General features: G+C 44.4%; 1 protein-coding gene across 2 annotated transcripts in view; it reads left to right on the top strand.

Annotated features, from left to right (window-relative positions):
- sugct (succinyl-CoA:glutarate-CoA transferase) overlaps nt 1-21028 on the top strand; it is a 63203-nt gene that overhangs the window by 36925 nt on the left and 5250 nt on the right. For both annotated transcript variants that reach the window (XM_030348732.1, XM_030348731.1), the window contains exon 13: nt 13838-13901. In XM_030348732.1, the coding sequence (XP_030204592.1) occupies nt 13838-13901 (64 nt within the window). The remainder of the gene's footprint in view (nt 1-13837; nt 13902-21028) is intronic.

Genomic DNA, 21028 nt, shown 5'->3' with positions numbered 1-21028 from the left:
ACTTATTAGCTTAAATTTCATGGCCCAACATAGGCTGGGAGAGGATTTTACTTCTGCCTTGAATAGTTATGGAATCGTTACTTTAATACTTCTGTCCATATCAATGGACAGAGGATGCTTACATCTAACACCTGTGTCAACCCTGCTGTGACAAGACTCCACTTGCGTCTTTTCACTGCAGGCTTATGCTATGGGTGCTAGCATCCTCCACTTCTTTCATTCTTCAGCATTGCTTTTCATCATTAATAACACTTCTGCCTCTGACGAACACCCCCACCTCCATCTCCATCACCCCCACCTCCATCACCACCACCTCCGCCCTGAAGGTGGGAAGGTCCTGTCTCACTCACTTGTGGTGTGCCTTCTAGGAACACCACAACAGGAACTAATTATCCAGAACATCTTGTGTCTCATATTAGACTTGTTGCCCATTATTACACGGCACGGGACAAAGCCGTTGAGGACGGTTGGGACGGCTTACAGAACGGAGGTCTGAAAATAGTTTGGTTTTTGCCGCTCTAATCAAATGAAAATGCCTCAGCGGTCTTTCCCATGGGGAGGACTTGGCAGCAAAGAAAAAGAGAAGAGGAAGGAATGCAGGCCTCCAATTAACGGGTGACAAGAGAGAGAGGGAGACAGGACAGGAGTGAGTATAACGGAAGCAAAGGGATCTGTTTTAGGAGATAAGGAAAAGTATCTCTTTTGGGAATTGTTGTATCAGTGTATTGGTGACCTGCTGGTCCGACGTCTTCAAATGACACTGTTTATTATAAGCATGGGTGGGCGCAAACAAACTCACACAAACACACAAAACTTGTCAGGACCTACAGCACTTAGAAAGCATTCAATTCCCCTGTGATCCTCGCCTATCTCCCCCATGCATCCTCACCCTCCCCCCATCTTTGGTTGGGCTTGAGTCTGTGAACCTCTCCCTCACACCCGTCTCTCTGTCTCACCCATCTCTCACTAGCTCTTCTTTCTTTCTACCAAATCCATGTGCTGCATGAGATATTGTATGTGTGTGTATGTGTTGGTGTGTAGGTTGATGCATGTGCTTGTGTCTGTTGCTTAGTTTCTAAACATTGTTGAGGGGACTATAAGTAAGCATGCTTGCACGGCCCCTGAGTTGATGAGGTGCCCTTGCCATGCCTGAACACATTAAATGTCATTTTTATAATATATTATGTATCAGAGATTAACCTCTTTTCGAAAATACAATAGACTGATAATACATTTTACTGCACGCACATCATGTAATAAATGATACAATATGGGCCATACAACATGAATCAAAGTATATCAGAGATGTATCACAAAGAAAGTTGAGTTTCTAGTGAGGCCTTAGAGTTATGTTATGTTTTATGTTGTAACTGAAGGGAAAAGTGGCAGTGTAAGTAAACCCCTCCCAAAAAGCTGTCTACTATCCTCCTCCATAAGATGTTTTATAATAACATCTTGTTAAGCCAATGCATTCTGAAGCAAAGTGTCCAAAGCCTGGTCTTTGTTTTAACTTTTAACTGTAACGCTTTATATTAAGGTCCTTGTAATAAGCCTTTGTTAATAGGTAATAAGAATCTTAATATATGCTTATTAACATTCATTGGTGTTAATAAGACTATCAATAAGTGTTAATAATAACATAATAAACTAGTTTATTGTGAGATTATAAGACTTTTAGTACTTATAATTTTTTTTTAAACTATTTATTGATAGCTTAATAGCATTAATAATAGTTACTTATAGTTGTTAATAAAAGCATTACAAAACCATTTATTGAGTCTTACTAACCTAACCCTAACCTTACCTATTATGTCGATGTTAAACCTCTACTTAGCATTTTTTATGCTTATTAAGGTTAATAAATACTTTTAAACTGCTAACTATGCATTTTGCAGGTATGGGATCTAAAGCGGGAACCATGCTTATTTTGTTTAATATGTCCTTTAATATACACTTATTAACAGTTAATGAGTACTATATGTTAACAAGGTTGATAAAATTAGAAATAAAGAAGACATACTGTAAATACAATGTTATGGCGGTGAAACACAAAAACACTTTGATGATTCTTTTGAAAAATATATATTTCTTTAATTTTAAAAACTAAAAAACTTTAATGAAAAATATTTGTAATAAATAAAAATATTTTTTAAATAAATAATAAACATTTAATAAAACGGACTATACGAATCTGAGTCCGGCTTCTCCTTGGCCTCGGGATGGTTGAGAATCCATCTGGCTGGTCTTTCTTGTTACTGTCTAAAGAAACACTAAGAACATTGGCCACAATAGACAGTTAGCAGACAGGTTACAATAAGCATTAAGCCGTTTAGACATGGATTCATGACACTACTGTTAGAATTAGATACGTTTGTACCTAGTTTCACATGATAGCATAGGCTTAACGTTAGCTCAAATGTAGCACGCCAAAGCCTCTGAAAGAAAGTAATGTAAGCCAAAAGAGTTCGCTAGCAAACAACTATCTAGCTAGAACCAGCTACCATTACTATGGCATAACATTCTTAAAGTTCCCATGGCAACGTTTGCCACAGTCTACTGGGTAGGCAGACCCAGTGGATTTTTATTATTTATTTACATAGTTTTGTCATTAAATATGTAATTTGTTGCAACTGCCACTTCCGCTCTCTCCGACGCCATTTCTGAAAAATCCAACGCGCAATGATTCTTGGGATACGTTGGGCCGTGAAGGACCCAGGGCCGTGTTCCGATATCCATACTTCCATGAGTACACTTAAACGATGTACACTATCCACACACAATAAGTGCGCTAATTTTCAGATGTCAGTGTTGTTCCAAATCGAATACTCCGTTTTGCACTAACCGGAAATTACGATCACGACTGCCGCCGCGGCTCCTCCCCCGCAATAAACATCCCGCTTTGAACGGTGAACTCTCAACGCCTAGCAGCTATAAAAAGCTATAAAAACTATAAAAACTACAAAATGACTATTAATGCAGGCTATGTGGAAAATGCGCCGACTTTGGCTCAGCCTGGCTCCGCCCTCTTCCGCTACGTAGCTAAGATGGCTGCCGTTGAGTACGAAAAGTGTACATCGCCACACACTTCGCGATTTGATCGTTTTGAGTTCACCATCCGGGTCCTTTCAGTACACTTATTTTCGCCCGATCTGAATCGGAACGCCCTACGTACTCAAGCTTAGGCTAGAAAGTACGGATGGTTTGGATATTGGAATACGGAACCGGCCCCCAAGAGCACTGCATACTTCCGCAATCCACCAGTGCTCAGTGGCCAAGCCTGGTATTGCAGCTGTTTAAGCGGGCTGTGGACGGGTCCCTCGATTCAAGGGGGCCCAGAGGTAGATATCTCCGTTCACTCCAATACAAGTGGGGAACAGGAACGTGTCTTCTCAAAAAAATTGGATATCAATCAAAGGCTCATAATTATCTTTATACCATGTACTAATAAAATGTAAGTTTTCTCTTTTCAAAACGCTACCTCAAGCGTTTTATTTTATTTATTTATTTTTTGCAGGAGAAGGAGGGATGGGCAGCTGAAAGGAGTCGTAGTGAAACAAAAAATGTTGTTTTGGCCCGGCATAATAATTGTTAAATAATAATTGTTGTCCAGATTACAGGAGTGTAATTTAAAGATCACATATAGAGAATCATCGGGGTGGTTATTAACTTATACTTCCATGGTCGGTAAACAATGCGACTGTTCGCTCAGACCTCTCGCTTATGTTGCTACAATGCTAACAATGCTAGTTAACGAGAATATTTCTGCATCCGGCACGTCATGCACTAGGGCGTGGCTCGGCGCCCATGATGCGGAAGCAAATCTCTCCTTGATGTTCCCCTGCGCCATTGAGCAGTTTTCATAGGAATGAATGGGCGGCCATGTTTAAGTCTGCTGTCCTTTCTTTAATGTGTCCATGGAAGGATCCAGCCGGTTGACTGGGAAAAGAAGGCTGCATTACTCGGCCGAATTTGAAGGAGCCTTCGAAATAGGACAGCCTTGACGCGCCGCCGTGACGCAAGCGGTCTTCAATACAGCCTTCGAAGGACGCGTCCCCTGAATTGAGACGCAGCCTATATGAGGCACAAAACAGATCAAACTCACTCAACATGTGCAGACTTATTAACCTTAATAAGCATTGTTCCCGCTTTAGATCCTGTACCTGCAAAATGCATAATTAGCATTTTAATAAAGGATTTATTAACCTTTATAAGCATAATGCTTAGTAAAGGTTTAACAATGACATAATAGGTAAGTTAATAAGACTCAATAAATGTTTTTTTAATGCTTTCATTAACAACTATAAGAAACTCATGGAACTATTATTAATGTTATTAAGCTATCAATAAATAGTTAACAAGTTTTTTATAAGTGCTTATTAAAGTCTTATAATCTCACAATAAACATGTTTATTATGTTATTAACACTTATAGATAGTCTTAACACCAATTAATATCAATAAGCATATAATGTCCTATGAGTGTCTTATTACCTATTAACAAAGGCTTATTACAAGGACCGTAATATAAAGCGTTACCCTTTTTGATTTTTCTATTTCTACCAACATCCTCAATTTCATCTTGCAGACTCCCAAACTGCAGGACAATAGTTCAATGCAGACACTGACGTATTACTCTGACACCCCACCTGTGCCCCGGCTGAGATGGTACACAGATAAACACACTGGTTTTTCTCACATAAGTAGGACTCTTCAGTAAACATACACACAGGTACACAAACAAACACACAAACATCTACTCATATACACAGCTTTTACCTTTCCGCATACAAATAAAATCTTTCTCACTCTCTCTCCCCCCCCCCGCTCTCTCTCTCCCCCCCTTCTTCCCTCCGCTTGTCTGTCTCTCATGCACTTAACATAAACACAAACACACACATTACATTCAAACACACTTCACAGATACTCAAAAATAAACAAGCACTACCTCCCCTCACACACACACACATACACAAACCCAGTACCACACGATTTTGTGCTAATGTCTCTGCTTTTTCGACTTCTGAAGGGGGGGGCGGGGTGCACCCTCAAAACAACAATCCCGAATTATATGATTTTTGCAGCAGACCCCCTCAAATCCTGAAAATAACCACGTCCCTTAAACCAGAAACCAGTTTCACACCAGAATGTAGTATAACTTTGGTCCACAGCGGAAACGCATAACAATAACGGCTCTAAACATGTGACAATCCTACGTTTTTTTTGCCTATTCTTGAGCCTGCGTCCACGTCATGTGAATGTCAAGGTCGCTATGGTGTTTGCTCTGGACCCCCCCCCCCCCAAACATGCACGCATATATCCTGTATATAATACATGAACATGATATATGAACACAATAATCTGAACAACCCCTCCTGTGATAGGAGCGGGATGCTGTGATAAGGTGCATTAATGTACACAATGTAAGCATCGTCCACGTTGCAAACGACTTTGTGTTCCGTGAAAAGTGTCATTTACACAAACCTATGAAGATATATCACCTTAAGAGGGCACTTCAGTCATTTACATATTTAAAGATAAATGATTTAGCCGGCTTTTACTCCAAACATAGCTCTGCTCCAAACCACAGCTCACTCGTTGCCATAACAACGTTAAGTGTGGCAGCAGAGCTGCCGTAAACGGTGTTGTTTTTGTCGTAAACAGAGCAGCGTCTCCTCTGGTGCCGCCGAGGCAATGAAACTCATAAGTAGGGGTGTAACGATAGATGTATTCGTATTGAACCGAAACGGTTCGGTGCATGGATTTACACAGAGAATACACGGTATAAAATTAGATAAAACTGGCGTGCAAATTAATTAATGTAATGCCGAACTAATGTTAGATTTGCGATCTTCAGGGACAACCGAGACACCTGAAAGGGTGCCGGAAAGTTCGAGCTACGCACGCCGTCGGTTGATTGGTCGACAGAATCGCACTTCCGTGAGACAGGGGGATAATAAACAAACACATTATCCGCAAGGTATTTCTGGACAACGGCGAAAGCTTCATTTATTGAAGAAAATGTCACACAAAAATTTGCCGTCCTTCTTGGTCGTCCTGCATTGTTGATCTTTGTTCATTGTGCGCGTTCTTCTTCTTCCTTGGCTTAATTAGCAGGCTACACTTTGTCGGGCTGCTATGAGGTCACAATGCTAACGTTGCTGCCGTGGCTATCGCGGCAGCAATAGCCACGTTTGGGGTCATCCCTATGTTCCCCAGGTCCTATGTTCCCCGGGTGCAAAGGGTTAGGGTCAGCCAATCGGAGGAGAGCCATTCTAACCAATCATAGGCGAATCAGAGGCGAAAAAGGCGGTACTTTCCCCTACCATCCTACGGAAAAAAAGATTTGCTCACAGCGTCCTATGTTCCCCGGTCACATACAAAGCGGGGAACATAGGACCCGGGGAACATAGGTACGCTCCCCCAAGTTTTCTTCAAAAACCATAAGGGTTCTGTCAGCGGTGGAAACGCGCGCCCTACCTGAGCTTTGCCGAACCGCACCTTCACTACTCCACCAGGCCGCCCCGAACCTTACATTTTGGTATTTCTAGCTATCTCAAAAGGGCAGTCTGGGAATAACTTTTTTCTTTGGGAGCAATTTCTTGAAGGGCTTGAGCCCTGAAATTGATAAAGTTATGCGTCCTTTGAGACCCTCTTTGATACCGTCTTGAAAGCTATAGACCCCAGATCTGTAGCTTGCTTGTTACTGTCCTTGACTAAGAAGTCATCTACTCATTGCATCACATCATTGTATGTGTATGTTCCTGCGAGTGTGTGTGTGTGTATATGCATGCATGTGCTTGTTTGTGTGTGTATAAGCACACTGCAGGCAGCCGAGGTCAAGAGGGGACCCTGGCAGTGGGATCTCTTGTGTTGTGGTTCCTGGTTGGCAACACACACACATACTCCATTGAAGGGGGAGGCACAAGGGGCCCTCATGAGGTTGTGTGAGTTCCCAACTGCTCTCTGTGTGTTGAATACACAGACACAACACCGCGACAAACATAGCCTCCGAGAGAGAGAGAGAGAGAGAGAGAGGGAGAGGGGGAGAGAGAGAGAGAGTGTTTATCAGGGCTTCTTCGGTTCGATCATAGAGGCCCGTCCCAAAGTGCCATTGTATTGCTGTAGATTTGTTATGAAACTTTTTGCTCAGATTCTCTGTTGTAATCAAGGGTACTGGCCCTCCAGCTGGAAAACCAAGTGGGCACACTCCGTTCCTCCATTTATTTCATTAAAAGCAAACTCTGAGGACCAGAACAAACCCCTGGTGTGGTCCCTGATTCCCTTTCCAGGCAGATTCACATAATTACAGTTAAATGGCAGCGTTGTGCTGGGGTGTCATTTGTTATAGGGAATGTGCTCGAATCCAGATTTCCCTTTAGCAAAAGTGATTTTCCTAAAGGGGATATGGATGGTAGAACCATTCGCTCTGCTGCCCCCCCCCCCCCAGTTCATCCAGGGTTCGAACCAACAGACGGCAAAGCACAAAACATCTGTCCCACCTCAGGATTTACATGAGCGATGAGAGTCAAAGATAAGAATAGGCATGGTGAATATTGATAGTGTCCTGTGGCCGTCCTCTGCCCTAGACGGTCTCTGCCCACGGAGATCCGTGACAATGGTGGGAATCTGAAATGGTTCATCGAGTTCTTTGATTCATAGGGTTATAAAAAGAACACCACGCACCATACACATGCGTACACACACACATACACGCACACATACACACACAAACATGCACGCGCACACACACAAACATAATAGAAATGATCTATCTTTGACCTTCAAACATGTATTGCTGCCTTGATGTTAAACTAACATGTGTGAGTGTGTGTGTGTGTGTGTGTGTGTGTGTGTGTGTATGCGTGTGTACCCACGTGCTTGTGCTTCTCTTGGGAGCTGCTTAGTACTCCTATTGGACGGACCCGGCTACATCAAACACTTGAACGAGAATGAAAGAGAGAGCGATGCCGAGTGGAGAGATGCAGGGATGGAAAGAGCAAGTGAGAGAAAGGTGTTTGAGATACGATTAATTGATGAAAGAGACGGTGATGTTGAAGGACTCGGCGTGTGATCTGTGGGCCGTGCTCGTGTTCTCCATCCACTCCAATATAAGGCACTTTTCCGGTGTTTTCATTCCCCCGAAAGGGAGGGAGCATACAGAGGAGCAAGGACGAATTGCAGACCCTCTGATATTTAAACCGGAGCTCCTGTTCCTTATTACTCCTCTGTGTGCTTCAGTGAGGCCAATGTTAACATTGATATTAGTAAAGGCTTTGATTAGCATTGGAGTGGTGGAGAGAGATGAACAAACATCCAGGGAGAGTGAGCGAGTGAGAGCATAAATAGCGAGTGGGTGACAGAGTGAGAGGGTTGGAGGGGTGGGAGAGAGAGATGGAGGGACAGAGTGAGGGATTTACAGAGTGAGTGAGAGAGTTTAAGGGACGAAAGAGAGTTAGAGTGAGTGTGGGAGAAAGTGTAGCGGAAAGCAAAATGAGCCTGAGAATCGTTTTCTGTTTTGGAGAAGCAGAATGATGGATGGATGGATGCATTCACCCATGCATGCATAGATGGACAGATGGAGTCAGGGAAGGTTAGGGCGGGGGATAGATTACAGTGAGGAGAGATAGACAGAGTTTAGTTGCATATTGGTGCTCTGATCTGTGTGTGTGTGTGTGTGTGTGTGTGTGTGTGTGTGTGTGTGTGTGTGTGTGTGTGTGTGTGTGTGTGTGTGTGTGTGTGTGTGTGTGTGTGTGTTGATCACAAAGCTCGCTAAACTGCACGCAGACTTGAAAGAAGTCAGGAATAACAGGGGACTTAACCACACACTACACACACTACACACACACTTACACAATAACTTATTATAACATTTTTGCACACACGTGTCCCCATACAGAAGCACACACTACGGGCTCACACACACACACACACGCACACGTGCCAGGCAGGTGAGGCTTAAAGCTGCACAAGGTCCCGATCAATAACATTCAAAGCCAAATGTACTCCATGTGTTGTAACACGTAGCAGACCAAAGCACTCCAGGACAGGAAATTAGGGAGAGGGAGAGAGAGGGAGGGAGGGAGGGAGGGAGGGAGAGGGAGAGGGAGAGGGAGAGAGAGAGAGAGAGAGAGAGAGAGAGAGAGAGAGAGAGAGAGAGAGAGGTAATAGGATTGACCCTTAACTTATTAGGCATCATGAAATGTTAAGATCCCAATGCATAATTATGCAGTAATTTGAAGGTTTAATATCTAATCATCGTTCACAATACCTATTTTTTCTAATGAAATTCACATTCCAAATGGTATTGTAAACTGTATTTCACGAGGCCATGGACAGTCACATGGCGGCCCGGGACGGGGTCTCAAAGGGCTCGTGGTGGCCATAGCACCAGGAACCTCCGTAATGCCATCGCTCAAACACACATGTGTTCCTCCCTTTAATATTTCGTAACGACTGTCGTCAGATGAGCCGGTTCCAGAGCCACAACGGTCATATCTGAACAACTTGATCAGTACCCGAAAAACCCTAAAAAGCTTTTGTGTTTGTGATCAGTTGTTCTTCATACATCTATATTGGAACCCACAAAAACTTAAATGTATGTTCTCCTGCCTGATCTGAAGCAGAATTCAACAAGCCTTCTTCACCCACTCATACGAAACATGAACTGGGATTAGTGAGTTTAGATTAAAATCTAAATCTGATGGCAGACGAGCTCAGATGTTGGTGTGATAGGTGTTTCACGTTCTTTCACATCGTGTTTGGTTCGAGCCATCATGTGGCTGGAGGCGGGGAGCTGTAAGCGTGTAATTGGCCAACATGAACTCGGCCAGAAGTCTTTAACTTAAAATAATGTCAATTTCACTTGTTAAAAATCACCTTTTTTTGTTTCCTGCATGAGCTCTGTGCCAAAGTTCTGCTATAACAGCTACACCTCATTACTTATTATTACCACTGTTTTCTCTACTGTTAGTAATTACTTGACTTTCTTTCACTGTATTATTATTATTTTGATCTATTTATGCTGCTACTTATTTTTACTTATCTTTAATTACTTGATCTTGTATTGTTTTTGCATCTTGTGTTGTTGTTGCTGAATCTGAATAAAATAGTAGGATTGCTGGATCCCAGATAATACACACAATGAGATACTATTCTTTTTCGATTAAACTCTGTTTGCTGTACTGATGTACTGTAGTCCTACTGACCTTAGACTGTAGTCTTATTGTCCAATTATTGTATTAGTTTATTTCTTCAATGCTTCCCGGGAATAAGTAAGTCGGTTTACTGTTCCTGTTAACAGCTCTATCCTTTGATCCAGCCTGACTTACATTTCCAGTCATATGTTGAATCCCCAATTCCCCTTCATTTTTTAAATCTGAGACATTTGGTTTGCATTTTTTCTTTTGTATCGTATTTTTCCAGCTGTGGCTTTTATTTAGTTAATTTATGTGAGATTATTATTTCCGATTGCCTTTACCCGTGAGCGTTTTTAGGCGAGTTGTGTTAATGTGTATCTGTGTATGAGCCGCATATCTTTGTTTTTCTGTTTGTGGGTTTGTGTGTGTGTGTGTGTGTGTGTTTGCGTGTGGGTCGACTGACTGACACGTCTATACACAGTGACTGATGCTGATGACCATATGGATGTAATGATACCCCGAATAACAAGCAGATAGGATTACACACACACACACACACACACACACACACACACACACACACACACACACACACACACACACACGTGCGCAATCATACTTTTACACTTGCATGCATGCATGCACAAATACAAACACTAGGGCACATTCACCAGCTCAAACGCTAGCGCGGCGATCAATGCTATGCACCGCTAGCACTGCCAAGCATAATGGCCGGCCAACTGGGTCCTCTTCTCAACGCAAGTGACCACGAATAATGCCTTTATGCTGTAGGTTGATTTCCAACGTGAGCCTGGATTCTATACTAATTAAATGAGGATGGCTAGACCAAAGTAGGGCCTGCTCAGCCTCTGTTCAGTCCTTTAGCCTCTTGTTGCCCTCAATTAACATGTTTTGTATCCTTGTAGCTAAATGGTTGAATATGTTGTTTTCCTATGGACTTCAGTATTGTTCTTCAGCAGAAGCACTGCTCCAGTACTTATTATGTACGTACACACCCCACACACACACACACACACACACACACACACACACACACACACACACACACACACACACACACACACACACACACACACACACACACACACACACATACACACACACACACACACACACACACACACGTAACAAAATATAGCTGGCTTCAGTGTAAACACATTTACACAGACAGTTTTACGTACAAACATTACACACCTAATTTACTCTTCATAATTACCTAATAAACTCACAAACATATAGTTGCAGGGAAAAATGCATCAAATGTAAGCACACTCAGATACACACACACACACACACACACACACACACACACACACACACACACACACACACACACACACACACACACAAATATAATGTGTTGGTATCCACACAGATGATTATAATGGTATAATTTACTCTGAGATGAGGGGAAACACACACACCCCTTGTACAGTCTATAGGGTCTGTGGTTCAAATTAAAGCTATCGATCAGCCATGACTCTGAATTAGAAGTTGCCGTTCTCTCGCGAGAGAGAGAGATAGAGAGAGAGAGAGAGAGAGAGAAATATAAGAAAGAGAACGAAGAAAGGCGATACAAGTAAGAGAGCATTGATAGGTATATGGATAGAAAGATAGTTCAGTGTAGAAGAAAAAAGTGCAAGGGACCATGGGAGAGAGAGAAAGAGGGTCGGTCAAATATGAAAAGTTGGCAAACTTTTACCACCAGAGCTCCACGACACTGAGGCAGAGGGTGTGTGTCTGTGTGTGGGTAAAAAGGACAAGAAGAGAATAAGTAATTTCAAAAAGAGCAATGGATTGGGGGGAGAATGAAAGACATTAAAAAGAGGTGAAGAAGCAATACACACAGCTGGGAGAAATGAGAAACATAAATAAACACACACACTACTTTCTGGTGTGTGTGGGTCAGTGGGTGTGTGAGTTAGCGTATGTTCTTTTGTTTGCGTGTCACTGTATGCGCGTCTGTTTTCCGACTCGCACACGGAGCCTCTGTGTGTTAAGGCAATGTATGCTGAGACCGTGCCCATATGCCAGGCTACTTTGTTTCCATATTACACACACACACACACACACACACACACACACACACACACACACACACACACACACACACACACACACACACACACTCTAAGTGGATGTTTATCCAGTGACCTCGCCCACATCCAGACTCTCTGCATTTTCCGCACGCTCTGAAACTTCAGTTTTCCACTCATTGTGTGCGTGTGTGTGTGTCTGTCTGTGTGTGCCTGTAGGTTTTTCAGTCGTTCTGTGTGTGTGTATGGTAGTGTGTGTGCGTCCATGCGTGTACCTGTGTGTGTGTGCGTGTGTGCGCGCGCGCGCGCATGTGTGTGTGCGCCTGTGCCCTTGCCTGTGCGTGTGTGTGTGTGTGTAGTGTAATATAAAACACTTCCAGGCTCCGACTGCCACCAGCGGCCAGGGCCGTAGTTGAACAATAGTCGTCTGTTCGCCTCTTTAAAGACCCCCCACGCCCCCTTCCCCCCACATGCGTTGTTTTAACCCTTTGAAATATGTGATCATTAACCGGTCGGTTCATATTGTTTTCACACCACCTAAGTAACTATTTCTGCAAAGAGCTGAAATCATTGGGTTGCGTTCGACCTCAAAGGGGTGATTTAAGGTGGACCGAACAGACCTCGCACCTCTAGTTGGTGATTAAGGTGGACTGAGAGGCCCCCGCACCTTCATCTGGTCTGAGGTGGTCAATAAAACCAATGCTTACGCCCGTCCACGCGGAATTCAGCACGTCTGCCGTTTGTGAGACGACGTCAAACAACCTGGATGTAGATCTTTAAGGTGACTGGTCTTTCTATGAGCCACCCCGACAGTAGTCAAAGTCAAAACCAGTCTTTCAGTGGGATGAGGGGTCCCGCTGCTACAGGTGGTCGTCTGATATCCAAAGGGTTATTGGATTGACAAGCTGATGATACTTTGGTCATGCACATGCAAACACATCACCTCATCATCTGTATCCACTACCACAGATGACTTCCATTTAGTACGGGGTGACATACATTCAGTTGCTTGGACTTTGAAATTCCTAGCATAGCCTGATAGAGTTGGGGCATTATGGGAGAATGGATAAAATGCTAAGTACTTCCCGAGCTAAAAAAAACACACAAACTTGATTCGCCTCAACCTGAACCTTTCGTTTGACCTTTCACTCTCTCCTAACATTGTCTCAAGCTCGTAGCTCAAATGAGGAAGTCATGCACAAGCACACATTGAGAGAGGCCTTTGCCTTTAATAACTGATAGCGGCGCAAAGAAAAGATACCCCCAAGAACTGTGCCTAACCTTCACACGACCCCGACCCCTCCACCATCCAATCACCCTTGCAGCCCTTCTCCAATCCCCTCTTGCAGCCCTCGGCCCCTGCGCAAAAGCAGGTGTGTGTGTGCGTGTCTGTGTGCGTTTGTGTCTGTATGTGTGTAGCTGTTCGTGTGTGTGAGTGCATTCACATGATCTGATTCTTAGTCCGGCCAAGCACTTGAACGGAATTGTGGAATTTCCAGATGTGGTATTTCTCCTTAAATGTTGGGAGAGAATCTTTTTATAACTGAAAAGGAAGAGATCCCATCTGATTTGTTTGTGTGTGTGTGTGTGTGCGTGTGTGTGTGTGTGTGTGTGTGTGTGTGTGGGTGTGTTTGTGTGTCTGCAGGTGAAGCACAACAACCTTATTCAGGAAATGAACCATCCTACTGCGGGACCAATCTCTGTGCCTGGTAAGTGAAACACGCACACGCACACACGCACACACACACGCACACACATGCACGCACACACAAACAATACACTAGCATGCAAACGAGCAGAAGGATGCATACATCGCATCCCAGACTATCAAAGGATAATTTAAACAGGGCTTCTGTGTTCTCCGTCACACGTAGACAGATCAGGGCCACAGTCTTCTGGATCGCTCCGATAACGATCCCGTCGCATTGCTCCAGTCACTCCCGCAATACAACACACCGGAGACTCACCCTTAGGAGAGGAAAGCAAAAGAGACACATCTTTGGCATCAGCGGGGACTTAAAGACCAAAGCTTCAATAGACATGAGGGGGATCTAAAGCATACTTTCTGGACCTAGTTTTCAAACATGTCTGCTTTGGATGATATCTTGAATGTGAGTCGTCACAAGGGAGCGTTATCGCAGTGGAACAATAAAGGAGAAGAGAGCTATGGAAATGTATTGAGACGCTGTTGTATAATGCGTCACCCTAGCATCTAATGATGCACAAATTGATGCATGAATGTAAGAGGAATTTAAGTAAATATAAAAAAAGAATACATCGATATCATGCTATGAAATAAATAAATAAGGCTGATTTTACGGTATACATTAGTCAATATAGAAAAAAATATTTCAGGGGATTTTTATGTAATAATTCAACATTTAGGAATTTCATTTTTTTTTTTTTGCAAAATTCGTTATGTATTTCTCAGCTCTTCTTAAATCTAGCCACTATATTCAAATGATTAGGATGTGATTATCTCACAGATTCAGACCCTATCAACAGCGCTGATTATACAGCAGCACTATATGCGAGAAGCCTCCGCATTTCTAGCAAATGGAAGGACATTGGATAGACCTTCTAAAACCTCCATGGTACTCCCGTGTCCATGGGAATACGGCCACAGATGTGTGTGTGATGACGGGTGGGGCCCCTGCCCACGAGGCAACCCTCAAAGTCGGGGGGGCCATGGGCAGAACACCTCCATTTGGTCCTGACGAGCGGTCCTGACGAGCGGTTCAGTCAGTGGTCCACTCTTGGCGACTGTGAACGTGCGGGGATCCTCACATGAAGACGCAGATTATCCGTGACTTCTCTGAAAACTCAAAATATCTCACAAACTGCCCGAGTTCAGTACGTTTCTATCAAACCGGCTCCTGTCGAGATTAAACGATTGTTACTCGTGTATATATATTTATATTTATTCATATGTTTGTTTCCTCATTATTTATTTCAGGATTAATTTCATAACTATATTTATTTAATTAACTGCCATATCGGCATTGAATTGTTCTCATGAGTAGTTTCAGTGAAGCACAGATAAGAGCGGCCATATTACAATCATACTTAGTTACTTAGTTTGCTAGCATAGAGAATTGATTTGGCAAATTTGTGCAATTTGGAGTAGTAATTCCACATTTGGAAAAATTTCACTCATTGCACATGTAAGGGACTAAGGGAAGATATAATTTCCATACTATAACCCATCATAATTATGTACTAACTAATATATTAATAAAAGAATGAAAAATGAAATGAAAAAAAAATCTCTCTTCCTCTAACTTTTTTTTTCTGTTCCTCATTCTTCCTCCCTCTCTGTCTCCCTCTGTCTCTCTCGCTTACTCTCGCTTTCTCATTCTCTGTGTGTCTCTCTCTCTTGCTCTCTCTTTCTCCATCTCTGTCACACTGAATTTGTAAAATGATGTTTCCAGGAAAGAGAAAGACGTTTTACTTTGCAATGGGACGGAATAATGAATGTCCTGCTGACAAACGCAAACACACACACACTTACATCCCTTCGGGATCTTTCAGTTATGGATATCCTGCTGACATGATAACAAATGTTTATCATTCAAACCACAAGATCCTGGTCCTCATCCCAACACACACACACACAGACACACACACACACACACGCACACACAAACACAATCTGACATAAACGCCGGTACACTCCTGCATGCATATGTACTCAAACCGTACAAAATTACTTAAACCACAGCATGGATGGACATTAACTCATACTCATCCTCTCTCTCTCTCTCTCTCTCTCTCTCTCTCTCTCTCTCTCTCACACACACACACACACACACACACACACACACACACACACACACACACACACACACACACACACACACACACACACACACCGCCATCCACAGGGACGTCAAGCTGCCGTGCTCACTTGATGGATCTTAGCGTCTTTCCTGTACAGGAAGCTGTTAGTTCAGCAGCATTCATAATGAACATACCCTCTCACTCTGTCTACTTGTCTGGTTTACTCTCACAAATCATACAACCTCAAATTCAGGTGAATAGGCCTTCTTACTTAATTTGTCTTCATATCTTTTTCGTCCAATCATGTCAAAAGAGATGGGTGACTTTGAAGGCGTAATTGGCTATTAACAGCAAGCACAAACTCTGCCAGCACTATTAAACTGTATAAAGGTATCTGTGTTGTTATTAATTGAACACCGCCGCTGTAGAAATACACTTATTGAAATCCTTTCCGAAAGCTACATCCGCTAGCACAATTCAGTTTCCTTTAGGTTGATTACCTCTGTAACAAAACAGCGAAAGAATAGGAAAGCTGCCCAGGGAAGCTTCTGGTTCTCGGCCCAGGCTCTGTCCTTCCCCAGAAGTTGAACTTTAACCTAGTAGGATTACTGGATCAGTTAAGGGTTAACTGCATGTCTGTCTGTATACCTGTCTGTCAAGATTTAACCTCCTGTCCGTTGTCTGTCTACCTTTCTTTTCCCTATCTGTCTACCTGTTTGTTTTGTGCTAACTATCTGTATTAAGTAGGGCTGCACGATGATGACAAAAGGATAATTGTTATTATTTCGACTGTTTATTTTGATTGTGATCATTTATGACGATAAAAAATTGATCGATTTCACTCATTTGCTGTGGCGCTTACAGTATTTCAATGAACGGCAATAATAATGAAATTGCCGAGATGTAACAGTCTGTAATAAGATGTGTATGAGCCGACCGACTACAAAGGGTTATCTCTTTGCCAACCTGTCTCCTGCCTTATTTCTGCTCAGATATTTGTATAACTGTGTGTGTGTGTGTGTGTGTGTGTGTGTGTGTGTGTGTGTGTGTGTGTGTGTGTGTGTGTGTGTGCGTGCGTGCGCGTGTGTGCGTGCGTGCGTGCGTGTGTGTGTGTGTGTGTGTGTGTGGCTTCCTAGCCCACCGCTAGTTTCTCTGACCAAGAAGGAAGACATGTAATGAATGGAAGCAGCTTGTATGTTGCACTTGGTCACGGACCAGGAAACAGCATTGGTGTGTTTTCAACAAACCTTCAGCTTGTGTGTGTGTTGGCTACTCTGTGCTTCTCTGTGTGTTGTCAAGGGTTGCTCAGCTCCAGCAGGCAGTCCTCTCTGACTCTCTCCCTGTCCTGTCTGTCTCTCTCCCTGAGACCCCCAGCCTCTCTGTCTCTCTCCGAGACCCCCAGCAGGCTGTCCTGTCTGTCTCTCTCCCTGTCCTGTCTGTCTCTCTCCCTGAGACCCCCAGCCTCTCTGTCTCTCTCCGAGACCCCCAGCAGGCCGTTCTGTCTGTCTCTCTCCCTGTCCTGTCTGTCTCTCTCAGTGAGACCCCCAGCCTCTCTGTGTCTCTCCGAGACCCCCAGCAGGCTGTCCTGTCTGTCTCTCTCCCTGAGACCGCCAGCAGGCTGTCCTGTCTGTCTCTCTCCCTGAGACCCCAGCAGGCTGTCTTCTCTGTCTCTCTCCCTGAGACCCCAGCAGGCTGTCCTGTCTGTCTCTCTCCCTGAGACCCCAGCAGGCTGTCCTGTCTGTCTCTCTCCCTGAGACCCCAGCAGGCTGTCCTGTCTGTCTCTCTCCCTGAGACCCCAGCAGGCTGTCCTCTCTGTCTCTCTCCCTGAGACCCCCAGCAGGCTGTCTTCTCTGTCTCTCTCCCTGAGACCCCCAGCAGGCTGTCCTGTCTGTCTCTCTCCCTGAGACCCCCAGCAGGCTGTCCTGTCTGTCTCTCTCCCTGAGACCCCAGCAGGCTGTCCTGTCTGTCTCTCTCCCTGAGACCCCAGCAGGCTGTCCTCTCTGTCTCTCTCCCTGAGACCCCAGCAGGCTGTCCTGTCTGTCTCTCTCCCTGAGACCCCAGCAGGCTGTCCTCTCTGTCTCTCTCCCTGAGACCCCAGCAGGCTGTCCTCTCTGTCTCTCTCCCTGAGACCCCAGCAGGCTGTCTTCTCTGTCTCTCTCCCTGAGACCCCCAGCAGGCTGTCCTGTCTGTCTCTCTCCCTGAGACCCCCAGCAGGCTGTCCTGTCTGTCTCTCTCCCTGAGACCCCAGCAGGCTGTCCTGTCTGTCTCTCTCCCTGAGACCCCAGCAGGCTGTCCTCTCTGTCTCTCTCCCTGAGACCCCAGCAGGCTGTCCTCTCTGTCTCTCTCCCTGAGACCCCAGCAGGCTGTCCTCTCTGTCTCTCTCCCTGAGACCCCAGCAGGCTGTCCTGTCTGTCTCTCTCCCTGAGACCCCCAGCAGGCTGTCCTGTCTGTCTCTCTCCCTGAGACCCCCAGCAGGCTGTCCTGTCTGTCTCTCTCCCTGAGACCCCAGCAGGCTGTCCTCTCTGTCTCTCTCCCTGAGACCCCAGCAGGCTGTCCTGTCTGTCTCTCTCCCTGAGACCCCCAGCAGGCTGTCCTGTCTGTCTCTCTCCCTGAGACCCCCCGCCCGCCTCCTTTCCTCCATGTTGCTCTTCTGAAGTCATCTAGTGCTTCCCTCCTCCGAGACTTCAATTCGACTGACACTAATGCAATACTCTTTATTTTTTTGGTATCTACAATTTACAGTGAAGGTATTAATATACTTCAATAATGTGCTTTTAGATACTGTCATTAATGTGCAGGTAAGCGTGGCTCTTTTCTCAAGTATACCTAAGGGTTGACTGCTGGACACTGGGCAGCAAACCTGTAACTTTCCGTCTGGGATTTGAACCCCCTAACGACTATCTTGCCCCTAAATTATCTTTTTTTATGCTTGATATCTTATTTCTGCTACAGCGGTGACTCAAAGGAAAACAGTAAAATCTTTCGGGCATTTTTTAAGGCCTGATTTAATCGGGATCCCCACAGATAATAGTTAGTAAACCTGTAGTCTGGCAGAAAGTGGATACCATAGTTAGAGTAGTTGAATAAAGTACTCTGATGAAGTCTATGAAGTAACTCCCTCATATGGTCTAGTGAGAGAGGAAGTCATCTTGTGACCCCCAATCTATTATGGGTTGTCGTTACTCCCTTGGATGTGCGCTGATGCCTCCGAGGTCAAATGTCACGCTGTCGGCATACATGCTAAGCAGCCCGAAAGATTTGGAGCCATGTTGAAAAGACAGAGAGAGGATGCATCGAGGTCAGACCGGAACGATAGACGAGGTCAAAGGTTGCCGTAATTAAAATGAGATTGAGAGTGAGGACAGGCGAGGAAACGGAGAATCAAAGGAGGGCAGGAAGTGAAACAAAGAAGAGGAACGACATGGAGAGAGGGAAAAACAGAAAGGGGGAAGTAGAAAGCTAAAGAGCAGGAAAGACAGAGAGGTACACATGAGAGGGGCACAGGAGGGCTTTATGGATCCCATGTGATATTTTCAACAGTTTACTGTGTGTTTGTGTGTGTGTGTACGTGTGTGTACGCACGTACCACGTGTAGTTTTGTGTTTGAATTGCATGAATTTATTCTGCAGTCTTACCACATCATAGGCCGTAGCAAACAAGTACACACACACACACACACACACACACACACACACACACACACACACACACACACACACACACACACACACACACACACACACACACGCAAGGACATAATTGTAGCATATCCATTACATCCTTTAATGCATTTCCATTCCCTCTGCAATCTCCCTTAAGATTTTAAACCAAACCACAATGATAAGCACAATATTCCCTAGTGTGTCTGTGTGTGTGTAGATGCTAGTTTCCATAGTTATCGTTCAAGGCATGTTAAGGATGAATACAGTCGGCTGATATTAATAGTCCTTAAAAATACTATACCAACTTACTAAGATATATGGAAATGGAACAACCCTTGTTGTAAAATCATTCATTATTAAATTCAACCCAATATTTTCCGCATTTGTAGGTTAACAATAGCTGGATACATGGCATGTTACAGGGCTGGGGGATAGATGGATGGAGTGTTACCTAAGACCCTAATTGTATACCCAGACAACCTGGTCATGTGGCTGATTGGTTGGAAACAGAGCCGCTGCTTCTCATGCCCAGTTTTTGTGCAAGTGGTAAATGAACGATCCCCCCATTGTGTGGAGCCATCCAGCCACAGATCTGTCCCCCCCCTCTGGACGCACTGGCACAGGGACAGCGAGGTGAAAGGATGCCCAGTTTGCAATATGGAAAGGTTTTGTTTCGTTTCATCAATCAATGAATCTGTCAACTTCAACACAGTCGTTTCTCTGGCCCTCGAATTACAACCTGGAACTCCAATGTAGCAACATAGCTGTCGTTTGTGTGCAAAGTAGCCGTCGCCCTTCAGAGTCTAAGAACAATCGCACAAAAGCATATGCACACAATAGAAACGCAGATTACATGCAGTATCATTAGCTCACATATGAACTTGTTATGAATATAGACAGGTTTAAATATACAAATTATGTGTGTGTGTGTGTGTGTGTGTGTGTGTGTGTGTGTGTGTGTGTGTGTGTGTGTGTGTGTGTGTGTGTGTGTGTGTGTGTGTGCGTGTGTGTGTGTGTTTGTGGGAGTAACATTTTAGCTAAATCAATACGATCGGCGTGTCCCATAAAGTGGAAGTTAGGCGAGCTTCTCCCATTCTCTCCTCTTCTTCTCTTCGTCAGGCAGTGGTCTGCGGTGTAGTTGAGAGTGATGGAAGTGGGGTTGGGAGTGCAGTTGGTGGTCGGTGGCCCCCGAACTCAGAACCTCCGCCCCCCGACAATGCTGTCTAACAAGGGTTCAATTCCCCGCCTCAGGCGATGGATAAGGCAGGGCACACGGCGACCCGAAAAAACGATTACGTTCCTGGATTCTATTTCTGAATACGTGCGTGTGAAGATGCATACATAACTGCGTGTGATGCTGATAAAACATGCATGAGGTATGTATGTGAGGCTCA

Source organism: Gadus morhua, chromosome 23 (assembly GCF_902167405.1).
Source record: "Gadus morhua chromosome 23, gadMor3.0, whole genome shotgun sequence".
NCBI classification, from domain to species: Eukaryota; Metazoa; Chordata; class Actinopteri; order Gadiformes; family Gadidae; genus Gadus; species Gadus morhua.
This window is presented reverse-complemented; position numbering and strand designations above follow the sequence as displayed.